The 15,881-nt window shown below is 47.4% G+C and overlaps 1 protein-coding gene across 1 annotated transcript in view; it reads right to left on the reverse strand.

The window, feature by feature from the left end:
• Window positions 1-257: 257 nt before the first annotated feature.
• Window positions 258-15,881, reverse strand: part of SCRN1 (secernin 1) — a 98,313-nt gene continuing 82,689 nt past the window's right edge. The window contains exons 7-9 of the mRNA XM_085630414.1: window positions 11,907-12,084; window positions 10,335-10,494; window positions 258-1,135 (exon numbers count right to left, since the gene is read on the reverse strand). Coding sequence (XP_085486540.1) covers window positions 10,336-10,494; window positions 11,907-12,084 — 337 coding nt within the window. The 3' untranslated portion in view covers window positions 258-1,135; window position 10,335. The remainder of the gene's footprint in view (window positions 1,136-10,334; window positions 10,495-11,906; window positions 12,085-15,881) is intronic.

Below are 15,881 nucleotides of genomic sequence, written 5' to 3' on the forward strand. Positions count from 1 at the left end.
CACTGGGCCACCTAATACGCCCCTAAAGCAAGTGCCGCTGCAGTCCTGGGGTGGGGGGGGGGGGGGGGCACCATACCTATAGGGGCCCCTAAGCAGAGCAGGATCTCTAGATATCTGTAAGCTGGTCTGAATCAGTGAATATTTAGAAGCCCATCACTAAACTTCACATGGGAGTGTGTCCACCTCTGTGTGTTATGCACTGAATACACAGCCAGACTTAACAACATGGAAGAAAGAGGCACAGCAGCAGACAGTGGTCATTTTAGCAGCATCTCTGTTTATTGAAGTAGAAACCCGCAGTCCTCTCGGTGTGCAGTCTTTGCTTAACACTCGCCATAAAGCATCCACAGGTACAAAGGAGTGCGGTGGGCGCTCTGATACACTCAGCGATGGCCATCTGAAGCAGGAATGCACAGCCTCCATTTTTACCCCATCGGCATCAGATACACTACTTTTGCCCTCATATGATTGGCGACGAGGCATAGTCGTCAAGTGACAATGATAAATTTAGCCCCTTTTTTGCTGAATTACAACAAGTCAGTAGCACTGGGGTTAGCTTTGATTAAGTTGTCACAAGTGGGGGTCTGCATTCTATACATCACACTGCGCCATTATATCATTCGTTTAAGCGGATACGTTTGTGTGTCTCAATTTCAAACGGACTGCAGGGAATTCACAAAGTTCACAGATAGGATGACCCTGTCCAGCCCGCCTAGTGTTTCAGGAGCTTCTCACTCTCTCCGGGTTTCTCTATACATTTTGGCATCTTGCGAAGCATTTATGGAGGAGAATCCTGGTTTTACACCTCTCCATGGGACATGTCTAAATTGTTACTCAAGCTCGTGCTTTCTTTCCTCAAAATTAGTGAGTGAGGCATCCCAAACCACATTAGCAGCATGCACACACCAGAATCAACCAATCGCTGACCTCTCGTTGGACGACACACATATGAACACATTAGGAGCAACAGGAGTGGACAGACAAACGCAACGTCATTCTCAACAAACATCTAGGGAGCATCTTCGAGACAGATGAAAGGAGCTGTGTTCGTCCTGGAAATGTCGCAAACTGGAGCATCTCTTTCAAGGTAAGGGCTGGAAATGGCTCAGTTTCATTGGAAAGATGTCCCGCAGCTCTGCAAGAAACAACAAAGAGGAATTTTCATAGGAGCAGTAAAGAGCATTTCATTTTTAGGGGCTTATTTATGAGAGGTTTGCGCCACTGGGGTGTCACTTTTTTGACGCTCTGGCGGCGAAGACCTCTCAATCCAATCTATGAGGCGACACAAAGCCACTCTGCGCGGCTTTTATGGAGTAAGGCAAAACCGCGCAAGTCGCTGCGTTGCCTTACTCTGCGTCAAGGAGGCATTTCATGGGCGTTGCACTGGGTTTTCACACGCAACACCTATGGGTTTTGACGCTGCCTCAGATTTAATAAATCACATAAACCTGGGGCAGCCCCAAAACCTTACGCCTTATGCCTCCCCAGCGCAGGCATAACAAGGAGAAATAGGTTTATTTCTCCTCGTTTCTGCGTTCTGCAGCACACATGGAAAGAGGAAAACACCCCTCATGATTGTTTTTATGCAGGAAAGTCCCCCTTCCTGCACAAAAACAATCCTGCTTGTGCTAGAGAGTGAACTGTGCGCCAGCGCAGAGGGAACAGGCAGGAATGAGCCGTGTTCATAAATACGGTGCCTTCCTGCTCTTTCACATTGACTTAGGGCAGCAAGAAAACTTGTGGTGCTGACCTATGCCAGGTCCTCAAACATGAAGCCCTTAGTTTTCAATTCTAACTCAAGCTACATCTTCTCCCTGTGAATCATGAAGGATTGAGCAAGAGTGCGAATCAAGCATGAAGAGCTAACTAAATCATCATTATCTTAGCTTTAGAGTAAAACCAAACCTCTTTCAGGGTTTGTTCTCCACCACACAGACTGCATGGAGAGGACAGAGATGGTTATGAGATAAGTGGAGAACAATCTCGTACACCTTGATTCGGAGGAAGTAAATGACATATCGCTAGGTCTGTACTGAAGGAGGCATCCCTCTATTGTTCTTCGCTCTCAGACTTATGGCTGGACCGTCAGTACAAAGACCCTAAACTCCGTGGAGCTTTTATGGCCATGACCGCCATCTTGAATCTGGTGTGGATGGTCACTGGCCGCAGGGGGAGATCGGGCAGTGCGGCTACATGAGAAATGCCGCCTGCCCCCATGCGGTGTCCAAGGTTCCTGCTGTCGGACATTAGAATTAGACCTCTGCTGCAGTTCTGGATATTAGAATTAGCCCTCTGCTGCAGCTCTGGACAGCAGCTCAGCCACTGCTACACTGTGATGAAAGGACATAGTCTTCATGGTCCATGCAGCCTCTGCCGGCAAAAGCCTCTTTCAGAGACATCAGAACTCTAGACTGCTACCAAAAGGGGGCTACAACTTCACAAGAGACATATTGCATTTAGGTGTGAAAAAACCATATCAAATGTCCATGAACGCGGAGTTATGAGACTTGAAAGTAGAAAATGGCATTCCCTTGGTTGTGGGTGATGTGTCTTTGCAGTGAGCTAGGGGCAGTGTGCTTCATATGTCCCGGAATTAAATAAATCCCTGGTTTGTAACCTTTTCATGATGGTAGCGAATTACTTTCCACTCATACAGCAATGGCACTTTGACCTGAAATACACATTTGCTGATTTTTATTTCTGGCCTATGATTTTCGAGATTTGATCAGTTCTATTATTACATTTTCCTTGGTAGCGAAGGAGACCCCTTTCACGCATTCTACCCCTCACTTTGGCATCTGATAGCATACCGCCGAAATACCCGAAGCCCTTGTTCCCCTTCCGTAGGTTCTGTTCTAGAGCAGGCTTCTCCAACGAGTAGCTAGTGAGCTACTGGTAACTCTCCAGCTCCCTGTGAGTATCTCTCCTGTGCGAATACCAGACTATTTGGGAACCTTTTGCTTGTGTGACAGAAGTCATACGGAACCATTGTGAATATATGCCGGTTTAATGGAAGAAACATTTTCCTAAAATGCAGCTGCTTCTCATGAGACACAAAAAGCATGCAAAAGAGTAGAGGGGCGGTGGAGTGAAACTAACTGGTAAGAGAAAGGAAAGCAGGAAAAAAAGAAATGGAAGAATAAGATATGCATGATATGACGAAATGTGCTATTCGATGTTACCTACTTGACTTGTGGCTTGTGGGATGTTTGCCCTGTCTGTGTTCCCTGTGGTGGGTTATGTTGAGTCAAGTGCTTGCGTCCTGGTGTGGCTGGGTGAGCTGATCTGTTTGTGGAAACCATTCTCTCCCTGGTTGGGTTGGTGTTTGTGAGGTTACTCTTGGTGTCCTATAGTGGGTATGCTCGGGTATGTCTCTTCCCTTCACTGATGTGGGGTTGACGCTGCATTCTTGCTTGGGTTTTGGCCCACCTCCACCCTATTTTGTGACCTGTGCTTTTGGGAGTGATCTGCCCTACTCCAACTCCCTCTCTTTGTGGCTTCTGAAAAGAGGTTTCCTTTTAACCGTTAGATGGCTCCTCTGTCTTCTTCTTCTTGAGTTCCCTCTTCCTCTCGATCACCTATGGATCTCCCCTTCTTGGATTTGAAGTGTGCAGCTGATGGCAATGTTTTCCTTTGTGTCACTTCCTGCCCCTCTTCCTGGGTTTTATCTTGCTTTCCCTGTGCGGGAGATTTGGAACACTGATCCCCATGGTTTCTCTTTGGGTCTTCTGGTGAAGTTTCTCTTTTTTTAGTTGACTTTACACCCATTCTGCTTATTTAGCATGCAGTTTTGTTGTGGTCTGCCCCAGGCAATTCTTTTTGAGACTTGATCATATCTGTGGGTTTTTTGCATCCTTTTGGAGGATATCTCCTTGCTCCCTGGTGACCTGAATGACCTTGGGTTCTCCTTGGCAGGATTCCTGCTCTGGGTTTTCCCAGCGCTTGCGGCCATGTTCAGGGTGTCATAGCATTTATGTGTGATCCTGTCTTAAAGGGCACTGTCTGGGTCTTGGTTGGGGGTTTGTACCTTATCCTTCCCTTTGCTCTCTGCTGGGCTGTGGGTATGTGTCCACATTCTTGGTGTTGAGTATCCTTTGTTGGTGGCTTGCTCCCCTTCTGGTCTGTGCCCTTGCCTGTTGGTCTTGAAGTTTGGATCTTTGACCCCGTGGGTGCAGTGGCTGCTTCACAGTTCTTGCTGCCCTCACTTCTTAGCCCATTGCTGTTTTCCTCTGTGTGCATAGGATGATGTGGTCTGCCTTACACTGGCCTTTTTCTTCTTGCTTCTTCCATGTTGGGGGTCTTTCAAAAGAGATCTGTGACTCTGGGTTGGCCCTCATCTGAGGCATGAGCCCTTGATAGGCTGCCCCCTGCTCCTGGGGTTTGTGGGGTTGGTGTCCTCTTTTGTGGTCCTACCCATCTATGTCTGCAGGTCTGTCTGCTCCGATGGCTCTCTGGGGTTGGTGTTCTCTTTTATGGTCTTACAGATTCATGTCTACAGGTCTGTCTGCTCTGATGGCTCTGTGGGGTTGGTATCCTCTTTTGTGGTCCTTCCCATCCATGTCTGCAGGTCTGTCTGCTCTGATGGCTCTCTGGGGTTTGTGGGGTTGGTGTCCTCTTTTGTGGTCCTTCCCATCCATGTCTGCAGGTCTGTCTGCTCTGATGGCCCTCTGGGGTTTGTGGGGTTGGTGTCCTCTTTTGTGGTCCTTCCCATCCATGTCTGCAGGTCTGTCTGCTCTGATGGCTCTCTGGGGTTTGTGGGGTTGGTGTCCTCTTTTGTGGTCCTTCCCATCCATGTCTGCAGGTCTGTCTGCTCTGATGGCTCTCTGGGGTTTGTGGGGTTGGTGTCCTCTTTTGTGGTCCTTCCCGTTCATGTCTGAAGGTCTGTCTGCTCTGATGGCCCTCTGGGGTTTGTGGGGTTGGTGTCCTGTTTTGTGGTCCTACCCGTCCATGTCTGCAGGTCTGTCTGCTCTGCTGGCTCTCTGGGGTTTGTGGGGTTGGTGTCCTCTTTTGTCGTCTTACCTATCCATGTCTGCAGGTCTGTCTGCTCTGATGGTCCTCTGGGGTTTGTGGGGTTGGTGTCCTCTTTTGTCGTCTTACCTATCCATGTCTGCAGGTCTGTCTGCTCTGATGGCTCTCTGGGGTTTGTGGGGTTGGTGTCCTCTTTTGTGGTCCTTCCCATCCATGTCTGCAGGTCTGTCTGCTCTGATGGCTCTCTGGGGTTTGTGGGGTTGGTGTCCTCTTTTGTGGTCCTTCCCATCCATGTCTGCAGGTCTGTCTGCTCTGATGGCCCTCTGGGGTTTGTGGGGTTGGTGTCCTCTTTTGTCGTCTTACCTATCCATGTCTGCAGGTCTGTCTGCTCTGATGGCCCTCTGGGGTTTGTGGGGTTGGTGTCCTCGTTTGTGGTCTTACCCGTCCATGTCTGCAGGTCTGTCTGCTCTGATGGCCCTCTGGGGTTTGTGGGGTTGGTGTCCTGTTTTGTGGGTTTTACCCGTCCATGTCTGCAGGTCTGTCTGCTCTGATGGCTCTCTGGGGTTTGTGGGGTTGGTATCCTCTTTTGTGGTCCTTCCCATCCATGTCTGCAGGTCTGTCTGCTCTGATGGCTCTCTGGGGTTTGTGGGGTTGGTGTCCTCTTTTGTGGTCCTTCCCATCCATGTCTGCAGGTCTGTCTGCTCTGATGGCTCTCTGGGGTTTGTGGGGTTGGTGTCCTCTTTTGTGGTCCTTCCCATCCATGTCTGCAGGTCTGTCTGCTCTGATGGCCCTCTGGGGTTTGTGGGGTTGGTGTCCTCTTTTGTCGTCTTACCTATCCATGTCTGCAGGTCTGTCTGCTCTGATGGCCCTCTGGGGTTTGTGGGGTTGGTGTCCTCGTTTGTGGTCTTACCCGTCCATGTCTGCAGGTCTGTCTGCTCTGATGGCTCTCTGGGGTTTGTGGGGTTGGTGTCCTTGTTTGTGGTCTTACCCGTCCATGTCTGCAGGTCTGTCTGCTCTGATGGCCCTCTGGGGTTTGTTGGGTTGGTGTCCTGTTTTGTGGGTTTTACCCGTTCATGTCTGAAGGTCTGTCTGCTCTGATGGCCCTCTGGGGTTTGTGGGGTTGGTGTCCTGTTTTGTGGTCCTACCCGTCCATGTCTGCAGGTCTGTCTGCTCTGCTGGCTCTCTGGGGTTTGTGGGGTTGGTGTCCTCTTTTGTCGTCTTACCTATCCATGTCTGCAGGTCTGTCTGCTCTGATGGCCCTCTGGGGTTTGTGGGGTTGGTGTCCTCTTTTGTCGTCTTACCTATCCATGTCTGCAGGTCTGTCTGCTCTGATGGCTCTCTGGGGTTTGTGGGGTTGGTGTCCTCTTTTGTGGTCCTTCCCATCCATGTCTGCAGGACTGTCTGCTCTGATGGCTCTCTGGGGTTTGTGGGGTTGGTGTCCTCTTTTGTGGTCCTTCCCATCCATGTCTGCAGGTCTGTCTGCTCTGATGGCCCTCTGGGGTTTGTGGGGTTGGTGTCCTCTTTTGTCGTCTTACCTATCCATGTCTGCAGGTCTGTCTGCTCTGATGGCCCTCTGGGGTTTGTGGGGTTGGTGTCCTCGTTTGTGGTCTTACCCGTCCATGTCTGCAGGTCTGTCTGCTCTGATGGCCCTCTGGGGTTTGTGGGGTTGGTGTCCTGTTTTGTGGGTTTTACCCGTCCATGTCTGCAGGTCTGTCTGCTCTGATGGCTCTCTGGGGTTTGTGGGGTTGGTGTCCTGTTTTGTGGGTTTTACCCGTCCATGTCTGCAGGTCTGTCTGCTCTGCTGGCTCTCTGGGGTTTGTGGGGTTGGTGTCCTCGTTTGTGGTCTTACCCGTCCATGTCTGCAGGTCTGTCTGCTCTGATGGCTCTCTGGGGTTTGTGGGGTTGGTGTCCTTGTTTGTGGTCTTACCCGTCCATGTCTGCAGGTCTGTCTGCTCTGATGGCCCTCTGGGGTTTGTGGGGTTGGTGTCCTGTTTTGTGGGTTTTACCCGTTCATGTCTGAAGGTCTGTCTGCTCTGATGGCCCTCTGGGGTTTGTGGGGTTGGTGTCCTGTTTTGTGGTCCTACCCGTCCATGTCTGCAGGTCTGTCTGCTCTGCTGGCTCTCTGGGGTTTGTGGGGTTGGTGTCCTGTTTTGTGGGTTTTACCCGTCCATGTCTGCAGGTCTGTCTGCTCTGCTGGCTCTCTGGGGTTTGTGGGGTTGGTGTCCTCGTTTGTGGTCTTACCCGTCCATGTCTGCAGGTCTGTCTGCTCTGATGGCTCTCTGGGGTTTGTGGGGTTGGTGTCCTTGTTTGTGGTCTTACCCGTCCATGTCTGCAGGTCTGTCTGCTCTGATGGCCCTCTGGGGTTTGTGGGGTTGGTGTCCTGTTTTGTGGGTTTTACCCGTTCATGTCTGAAGGTCTGTCTGCTCTGATGGCCCTCTGGGGTTTGTGGGGTTGGTGTCCTGTTTTGTGGTCCTACCCGTCCATGTCTGCAGGTCTGTCTGCTCTGCTGGCTCTCTGGGGTTTGTGGGGTTGGTGTCCTGTTTTGTGGGTTTTACCCGTCCATGTCTGCAGGTCTGTCTGCTCTGCTGGCTCTCTGGGGTTTGTGGGGTTGGTGTCCTGTTTTGTGGGTTTTACCCGTCCATGTCTGCAGGTCTGTCTGCTCTGCTGGCTCTCTGGGGTTTGTGGGGTTGGTGTCCTGTTTTGTGGGTTTTACCCGTCCATGTCTGCAGGTCTGTCTGCTCTGCTGGCTCTCTGGGGTTTGTGGGGTTGGTGTCCTCTTTTGTGGTCCTACCCGTCCATGTGTGCAGGTCTGTCTGCTCTGATGGCTCTCTGGGGTTTGTGGGGTTGGTGTCCTCTTTTGTGGTCCTACCCGTCCATGTCTGCAGGTCTGTCTGCTCTACTGGCTCTCTGGGGTTTGTGGGGTTGGTGTCCTATTTTGTGGTTCTACCCGTCCATGTCTGCAGGTCTGTCTGCTCTGATTGCTCTCTGGGGTTTGAGTTGTTGGTGTCCTCTTTTGTGGTCCTACCCGTCCATGTCTGCAGGTCTGTCTGCTCTGATTGCTCTCTGGGGTTTGAGGTGTTGGTGTCCTCTTTTGCGGTCCTACCCATCCATGTCTGCAGGTCTGTCTGCTCTGATGGCTCTCTGGGGTGTGTGGGGTTGGTGTCCTCTTTTGTGGTCCTACCCATCCATGTCTGCAGGTCTGTCTGCTCTACTGGCTCTTCTGGGGTTTTGCATTGTTTGCTGCCTGTTGAACCTCCAGTCTCAGGCCGGGGGATGCTCTAGACGTGCTTCTTCTGTTTGCTGCACTTCTGTTTGTTACACACAATTCATTCTCCTAAAGCATTTTGTCGCTCTTCATAAGTGCAACTCAGCAGGTGTTATGGGCAATGACCCAGTTTTAGATCTTTTGTCAGAATTAATTCATGCTTGACACAATCTTATCTACTTGTCAGCTTTGATGTCCATGCTGCACCACCAAAGGTGCATCCTTAAAAGATTTTTTAAAGCTGACATTCCCAGTTGTGCCTCACTAAAGGCATTTTGACCATTGTCCGGCTACAAACATGTTCAGGTGGGGTGGATGACACCGTACAGACGTCACCAACAGAACTCCGAATTGTTTTTTCTAAACTGTGTTGCTCGGCTCATAATGCGCAGGCTATGGATAACGCAGGTAGCCTCCTTTGGTTCATAATGGCTTCAGAAGATGAAACCAGTACAGACACTGAAAACCACCACTGAAGTTCTAATCAAACTCTCCAACGGCAAGGCCATTATTACTAGATGTCGAATACTGCCACCATGATGCTTTACATTAATTCTCCCTCTGTCTGGGTGTGAATATATATATATTTCTCTGTAGCAGCCTTTGGTGAAGTCTACGTTTTTTTTTTATTTTAGATTCATATTAAAACATTTTTTTTTATTTTAGATTCATATTAATCCATAAAAGATTCCGGTGGGGGTTAATACTAAATTAATCCCAGTTTGGTTGTCCGCAACCCTTTGATACAGTTACTGTCCCAAGAAACGTGTGCATGTTCCTATGAATAAAGCCATGTTGATCAATTGTGAGTTTGACTGCTTTGAACAACCATTATCCCCAAGAAACTATTTAAATGCACATGTAATGAAAACAGTTCTTACTTCCCAGTATTTCAGGATCTCTCTGGGGGTGCAGAGCATACTCTGTTAAGTATTTGAACTTAAAAATGACCCACCTGTGTGTAGGAAACAAGTGAAGCTCTCCAGAAAGAAACACTATAGAGGAAAACACATCACTGCAATATCCGATAACGCGTGGGGCTGACCTCCTGTGCTGTATGAGGAGGTAATGAAGCTAGACTCATGGAGCTTTCAAAGCCAACAGCCAATGCTAGAAGGAATCCACTTCATTCAGGAAAATTCCCAAAATGGAGGGCACCAGCCGATTAAACAGGCATGAGGAATTTCCATTTAGGGGAAAAATTATTAGAGGAACACCGTTCCACGGAGTGCCTAAAATGTAAGGAATTGTAAGATAATTGTATTTAAAATGGAGTAAGAGGGTAAAGGATAAAAGGAAAAAGATTTGCTGTAGGTTTCTTGATTTCTACTATGGCCTTCAAAGGAAGGAGGAATAAAACCTGGAAATGAAGGAGTAGAAGAAGAAGGCCACAGAGCAAAAAGAACACAAAGTAAGAATACAAACGACACGAGGCAGAAAGGAAAAGGTGATGGTGGAAAAACAAGTGCAAAGTAAAGCATGTGGGGAGTTGGAAGAAGAGCTTTACCGGGCTAGTAGGGGGGTAGTGGGGAAATTTCAAGCAAAAGATTGAGAGAGAAAAGAAAGTAGACAATGGGCAACTCCACCCCAAAAAAACAGAGGGTAGTGGTTTAAGAGATGGGATTGGAAAAACAACAGTCTAAAGAGCTGAAAAACAAAGAGGATAATGTGAGGGGTAGGAAAACTAAATATCTGCAAGTACTTGGGCAGGGGTTACAAGGAATAAAACACATCTCCAAGGCTTTGACAACCTGGTAGATACTATTCAATTAAAAAGATGGTGAAAACTAGGTGGATGAAAACAGATTATAAGAATCTGTTTCTCTAAGTTTCTTTTCTATCAAATTCACATACTACTGCTAGAATTCTTCTAATATGTTACCACATATCCCAAGAACAAGTGGAGGTTGCCTTAGGTTTAACCCGGCACTTGCCAAACCTCAGATCTACAATCTTCTCTAATAGGTATTGACTTTGTATTAGAAAATGCGCCATCCTTTGCGGAGTTCAATGGAGCTAAGATTTCAAGTCAGATGCTCTAGATGTCCGCGGCTTGGATGCAATCGGTACCCTGCGCCGCACTGTCGCGGAATCTACTTACTTCATTTATAGAACTTGATTTCCGTGTCCACGCAGTCATAGAAGAGGTCCACAAATTCTGATGGATCGAGGGGCTCGGCGCTGGTCAGGATGTCTTCCATGGCTTCCAGCCCCTGCTTCTCTAGGGCCAGCATGGTTCTCTGCAGCTCCTCGCCCTCATCCTGCAAGAAGAGCATTGTCATCTTGGGTCCATTGCTCTTTACTAACAAGACATGGCTGCAAACCTAGGGGCATATTTATCAAAGGGTTGTGTCGCACTAGTGCCACGCAACGGGGTGAAAGAGCGAAGCAACTCTTAAGTTAGATTTATCAAGGCACGCAAGGCCACCTTGCGTGACCATGTGTGGCTTGACAAATATAGAGCTACGCAAGGCAGTGCAAATTGCTGCATTGTATTACTCTGCCCCAGGGAGGCGTTCCATGGTGGAGCGTGGGTGGAGCATGTGTGTTCCCATGCACCACACATGGCTTTTTGGTGCATTCGTAGATTAACCATTACTGGTAGACTTTGGAATACGTCAAAATGCTACAAATCCCCAGGGGAGGCATTACAAGGAGAAATGTCTGTATTTCTCTTCTTTTTACCCACTTTCTATGTGTGCTGCATTCTGCAGCGCACATAGAAGGAGGAAACATACCTAATTGGACTTTTTCTGTGCAGGAAGGTGCCCCTTCCCACACAAAAAAAACAATCCTGCTCACAATGCAGGTACCCTTGCCCCGTGGTGCACGGGTACCTGCATTGGCACTCGGCAGCACATTGTGCACAGTGTTGGGAGATGGCAGGAATGCAGCATATAATGTTAAATACAGCACATTCCTGCCCTGTGCCTGTCATGCAGGCTTGCTGTGCTGTGTGATTAGTTTGATAAATTAGCCGCCAAGAGTAAAGTGGTGGACATTGTGTAGCTTTCAGTCTGCCTTAACAGGCAGAGGGGCATTTATTTGTAGAAATCTGCATGTATCAGTTGGCATTCTCTGCTGAAAAGGGAACTTAGTGGATACTGGGGGCTGAGGCCAGAGAAGCTGGGAAGAGGCAATTTGCATGAAGCCAGTCACACAGCTGATGTAAACAGTATGGAAGGGGCCAAGCCATGTATAGAATTAGGAAGATATACCAGCAGGTTAATACTCTACGTCGGTGACAACCAGATGTCAGCATAGATGTCACTTACTCTGCTCACACCATACTGCTCTTCACAAGCACCTTCCAGTTGGGAAACGTTTCACTGAAGGGCAGAGTGCTGCCTGGGGCACCACCGGGCAAGTGCCCAAAAGCATGTTTAAAACGTGTGTGGAACGTGTGTGTCTATCTATGGTAGGGAGGAAGTGTAACCCCACAGCTGCAGAACACTGTACTATAATGTGTGCGGTCAGAGAATAAGAGATGGGAAGGGACAGGGATTGTAGTGGTGTGTGGCATTACTACCAGGATACAGCAGAGCTTACATGGACCTCTTCACCCATGGCACACTGAACATCAGTGGAGCTGGATCCTAACATGCCTCACCTTTGCCCCATGGAGTCCAAGCACATTCCTGGGTTACAGCTCTCCTGCTTCAAGGGTCCTTACCTCATCCTCAGTAGCACTTCGAGGCCCCTCGTGTGCCGTGTACAGCTCGTGCCTGCGATCTGGAATCTCCTGGAACCGCGGCTCTTTCCTCGCGGGGTCACTCTCACCCAAACACGGTGATTGGACTTTGGTGACCGGTGTCACATCCTCCACGAAGATGAAGGGTTTAAAAATGGACCTGGAAGAAGGCAAACGTGAAGGCTTGTGTGGAGATATATGCACCCCCAGCCTGCAGCACTGGACTTTGCATCCGCTCAAGCAGTTTCAGACAAGACTCCTAACCCCGTTCCAGCGTACGACATAAGACTGAATCACCTCCCATTGGACTGGAATGATCTCAAAGTGCAAGCTGATGAAAACTGACCTGCCACCCCTGCTCTGCTCCATTGCGCATCATCCCAGTTGCCTCCTCTGCTCCTACATGATGCCTTTCTTGGATAAAGTCTTGGGTTGGATCTTAACATTACCTCCAGGGTCTATCCAAATAATGCATCTTCCTCCTGCCCTTTCACTGTCCTTTCTTGGGCTCCTCGGGTTTCCACCATCGCTCCTCTACTGTTCAAGCTCTATCTCAGGGTCCTTCCCACCCTGAGTCAGACCTTTCTACTTAATGACTACAACTTTCTAGAAGACCCCAATCCCACAGGATTCGAAGACTCATGAGAGTCCAGCACATGCACCCCAGGACCTTGCCTTCTTGCAGTCAAACAGTGGGTGACCAGGTATCCCCAAGTCATTAATGCTAGCAAGACTGACATCCTGGCAGGTGGCACTTGGGTCTTAGCAAAGTAGCCGACAGCGTTGAGCCCTCCGCCTGCATCTTTGAACTGAGTGGAATCTGCGGGTCAACTTGGACAATGGCGTCTCCTTGACTCCGAAGGTTAAATCACTAGTCACATTTCCAATCCATGTCTTTGGTTTCTTAAAAGGCTATTCCTTTATCTGAAATTTTCTCCTTGAGTGCAAATCTGAATGCATTTGTGGCAAAGGAAAAAATTAGAAACAGCACAACAAAGATCTATGAACCTTCAGTCACACTAACTCACTGTGCTTCAACCTCTTCCATGGGTGTAAAAACAAGCTGGATTTACAACACCTGGCTAGAAGGACATTGCAAATGACTAGTAACAAACATAAATTGTTTTTAGTAAAGCCGGATGCATGCATATGCGTTTGTGCACATTAAGGACCTATATGAGTAGAGACATAAACAAAAACGGAAATCCTACTGGCTGAATGAAAACAGCCACTGAACTCAACAAAACTTACCTATTTCAAAGATGACAATTAACAAAGACAATTTAGAATTGCATCGAAAGCAGTTTAGGTGTCCGAAGACCCTTCTTCCAGCAACTGAACCCCAAGTTCAACTTTTACAAAGATTCAACTGTGTTTTACCAGGATGTACAACCACATATGTGTGAACTAACAGAACCATTCATTTTATTATGGAAAATGGAACTCGAAGGACCATCAATGGCAGTATAGTGATATCTTCACAATATGAGCAAGAAACGAACAAAGAGAATGAAAATTCCAGATGACCTTGTGCAAAAGATGAACCTCAGTTCACACCACAGTACACAAACGTGTGTGAATAAATGAACTAATGACATTAACTATGAACAAATAAAGCTAAAAAGAGCATTAGTTGCTATTGATGGAGATATTCAAATTGAAAACAAGATGTAAATAAGCATTAGAAATGCAGTAGATCTCTCATTTTTTGGAGTTAGAGCTATGGGCATAGCTCATCAGCTACCGGACAGAAATTGCCACTTTGCAGTGCCAACAGAGCATTGCTCTGTGAAACAGCCTGAAAGCCTAAAACGATGTTGATGGCCTACAAAATAAAAAGGCAGATCAGGACCAGGAGGAACTGCGGACGTATTGGGATGGCCAACGCAAGCAAACAATGAGTGAAATCGCCTGGGCATGACCCAAGCACGCAAAGGCATGGAATCAGACCCAATGCACCAATAACAACCCCGTATTTCTAAATGGCACAACAACGAACAAATGGCAATTTACGGGCATGCCAAAAGCCGATAAAGGAGATAACAGGTGTTGCAGACAGCGCATGCATGCTGCCTAGGCTCGACCTGAAAAGAGGATTGAACATCTAACTCCTGCAGGAAGAGTACAGAAATTGGAGGGTGGTTGTAAGAATGTTGGTGATCTATTTGCGGCTGTGTGTCCAATGTTCTTTTCTCATGTCCTGCAGGTGTTACTCTTCAGATAAGTGCAGTGAGAGATAACATGTAGTAACACAAGCCTTCAGTTTTTGTCTCAATACCCTTCCCAACCACCATGATCGGAAGATATTAGATGCAAAGGCTAATAAGTGTCACCTTAATCACAGGGCATTGCGGTATTTCAGATAACTTCAGAAAGAGGCTTGTTAAAGACGCCCCTCCCACTCTATGCTCTTTTCAATCTTTTGAGGATGAGTTTGGCCCTCTCCAACTGATAGCTGCATGTGAATCCTTAATCACCAAACTGCTAAACCAGAATTACAGGTAAATAACCTTTCTGTCTCTATTCCATCCTGGCCAATATTCATGACACGGATAGGAGACCTGTAGCGGCTTTATCATGGCATTGTCCTCAAATATATTTCAAATCATCTTAGCGATAAGTGAGGGCCCGAATCCAAGAGCCTTTCCAATAGAGGCTAGAATGGAATGGCAAAGGCCTGAAAAGTTAAAGGGAAATAAGGAGATGGCTTCTAGCTCCCTCTTCCCTCTGGCAACTCTTGCTATGTTCTTTCCCCGCTCCTCGAGGAATCCTTTTCTCTGTCATCAGCCTACAAATAGGGGTAAAAACTTAAGAGACTCTGGCCCATATTTATTAATATTTCATTCAACACAGCAAACCACCCTGCAGCATGCGTGAAACGGAGAGGGCAGGAACGTGCTATATATTTAACAGTATACAGCGGGCAGGAATGTGCTTTATTTAACATTATACAGCGGGCAGGAAAGTGCTATATTTAACAGTATACAGCGGGCAGGAAAGTGCTTTATTTAACATTATACAGCGGGCAGGAAAGTGCTATATTTAACATTATACAGCGGGCAGGAATGTGCTATATTTAACATTATACAGCGGGCAGGAATGTGCTATATTTAACATTATACAGCGGGCAGGAAAGTGCTATATTTAACAGTAAACAGCGGGCAGGAATGTGCTTTATTTAACATTATACAGCGGGCAGGAATGTGCTATATTTAACAGTATACAGCGGGCAGGAAAGTGCTATATTTAACATTATACAGCGGGCAGGAATGTGCTATATTTAACAGTATACAGCGGGCAGGAATGTGCTATATTTAACATTATACAGCGGGCAGGAAAGTGCTATATTTAACAGTAAACAGCGGGCAGGAATGTGCTTTATTTAACATTATACAGCGGGCAGGAAAGTGCTATATTTAACAGTAAACAGCGGGCAGGAATGTGCTTTATTTAACATTATACAGCGGGCAGGAAAGTGCTATATTTAACAGTAAACAGCGGGCAGGAATGTGCTTTATTTAACATTATACAGCGGGCAGGAATGTGCTATATTTAACATTATACAGCGGACAGGAATGTGCTATATTTAACATTATACAGCGGGCAGGAAAGTGCTATATTTAACAGTAAACAGCGGGCAGGAATGTGCTTTATTTAACATTATACAGCGGGCAGGAAAGTGCTATATTTAACAGTATACAGCGGGCAGGAATGTGCTATATTTAACAGTATACAGCGGGCAGGAATGTGCTATATTTAACATTATACAGCGGGCAGGAAAGTGCTATATTTAACAGTAAACAGCGGGCAGGAATGTGCTTTATTTAACATTATACAGCGGGCAGGAAAGTGCTATATTTAACATTATACAGCGGGCAGGAATGTGCTATATTTAACAGTATACAGCGGGCAGGAATGTGCTATATTTAACATTATACAGCGGGCAGGAAAGTGCTA

Source organism: Triturus cristatus, chromosome 10, assembly GCF_964204655.1.
Source record: "Triturus cristatus chromosome 10, aTriCri1.1, whole genome shotgun sequence".
NCBI lineage: Eukaryota > Metazoa > Chordata > Amphibia > Caudata > Salamandridae > Triturus > Triturus cristatus.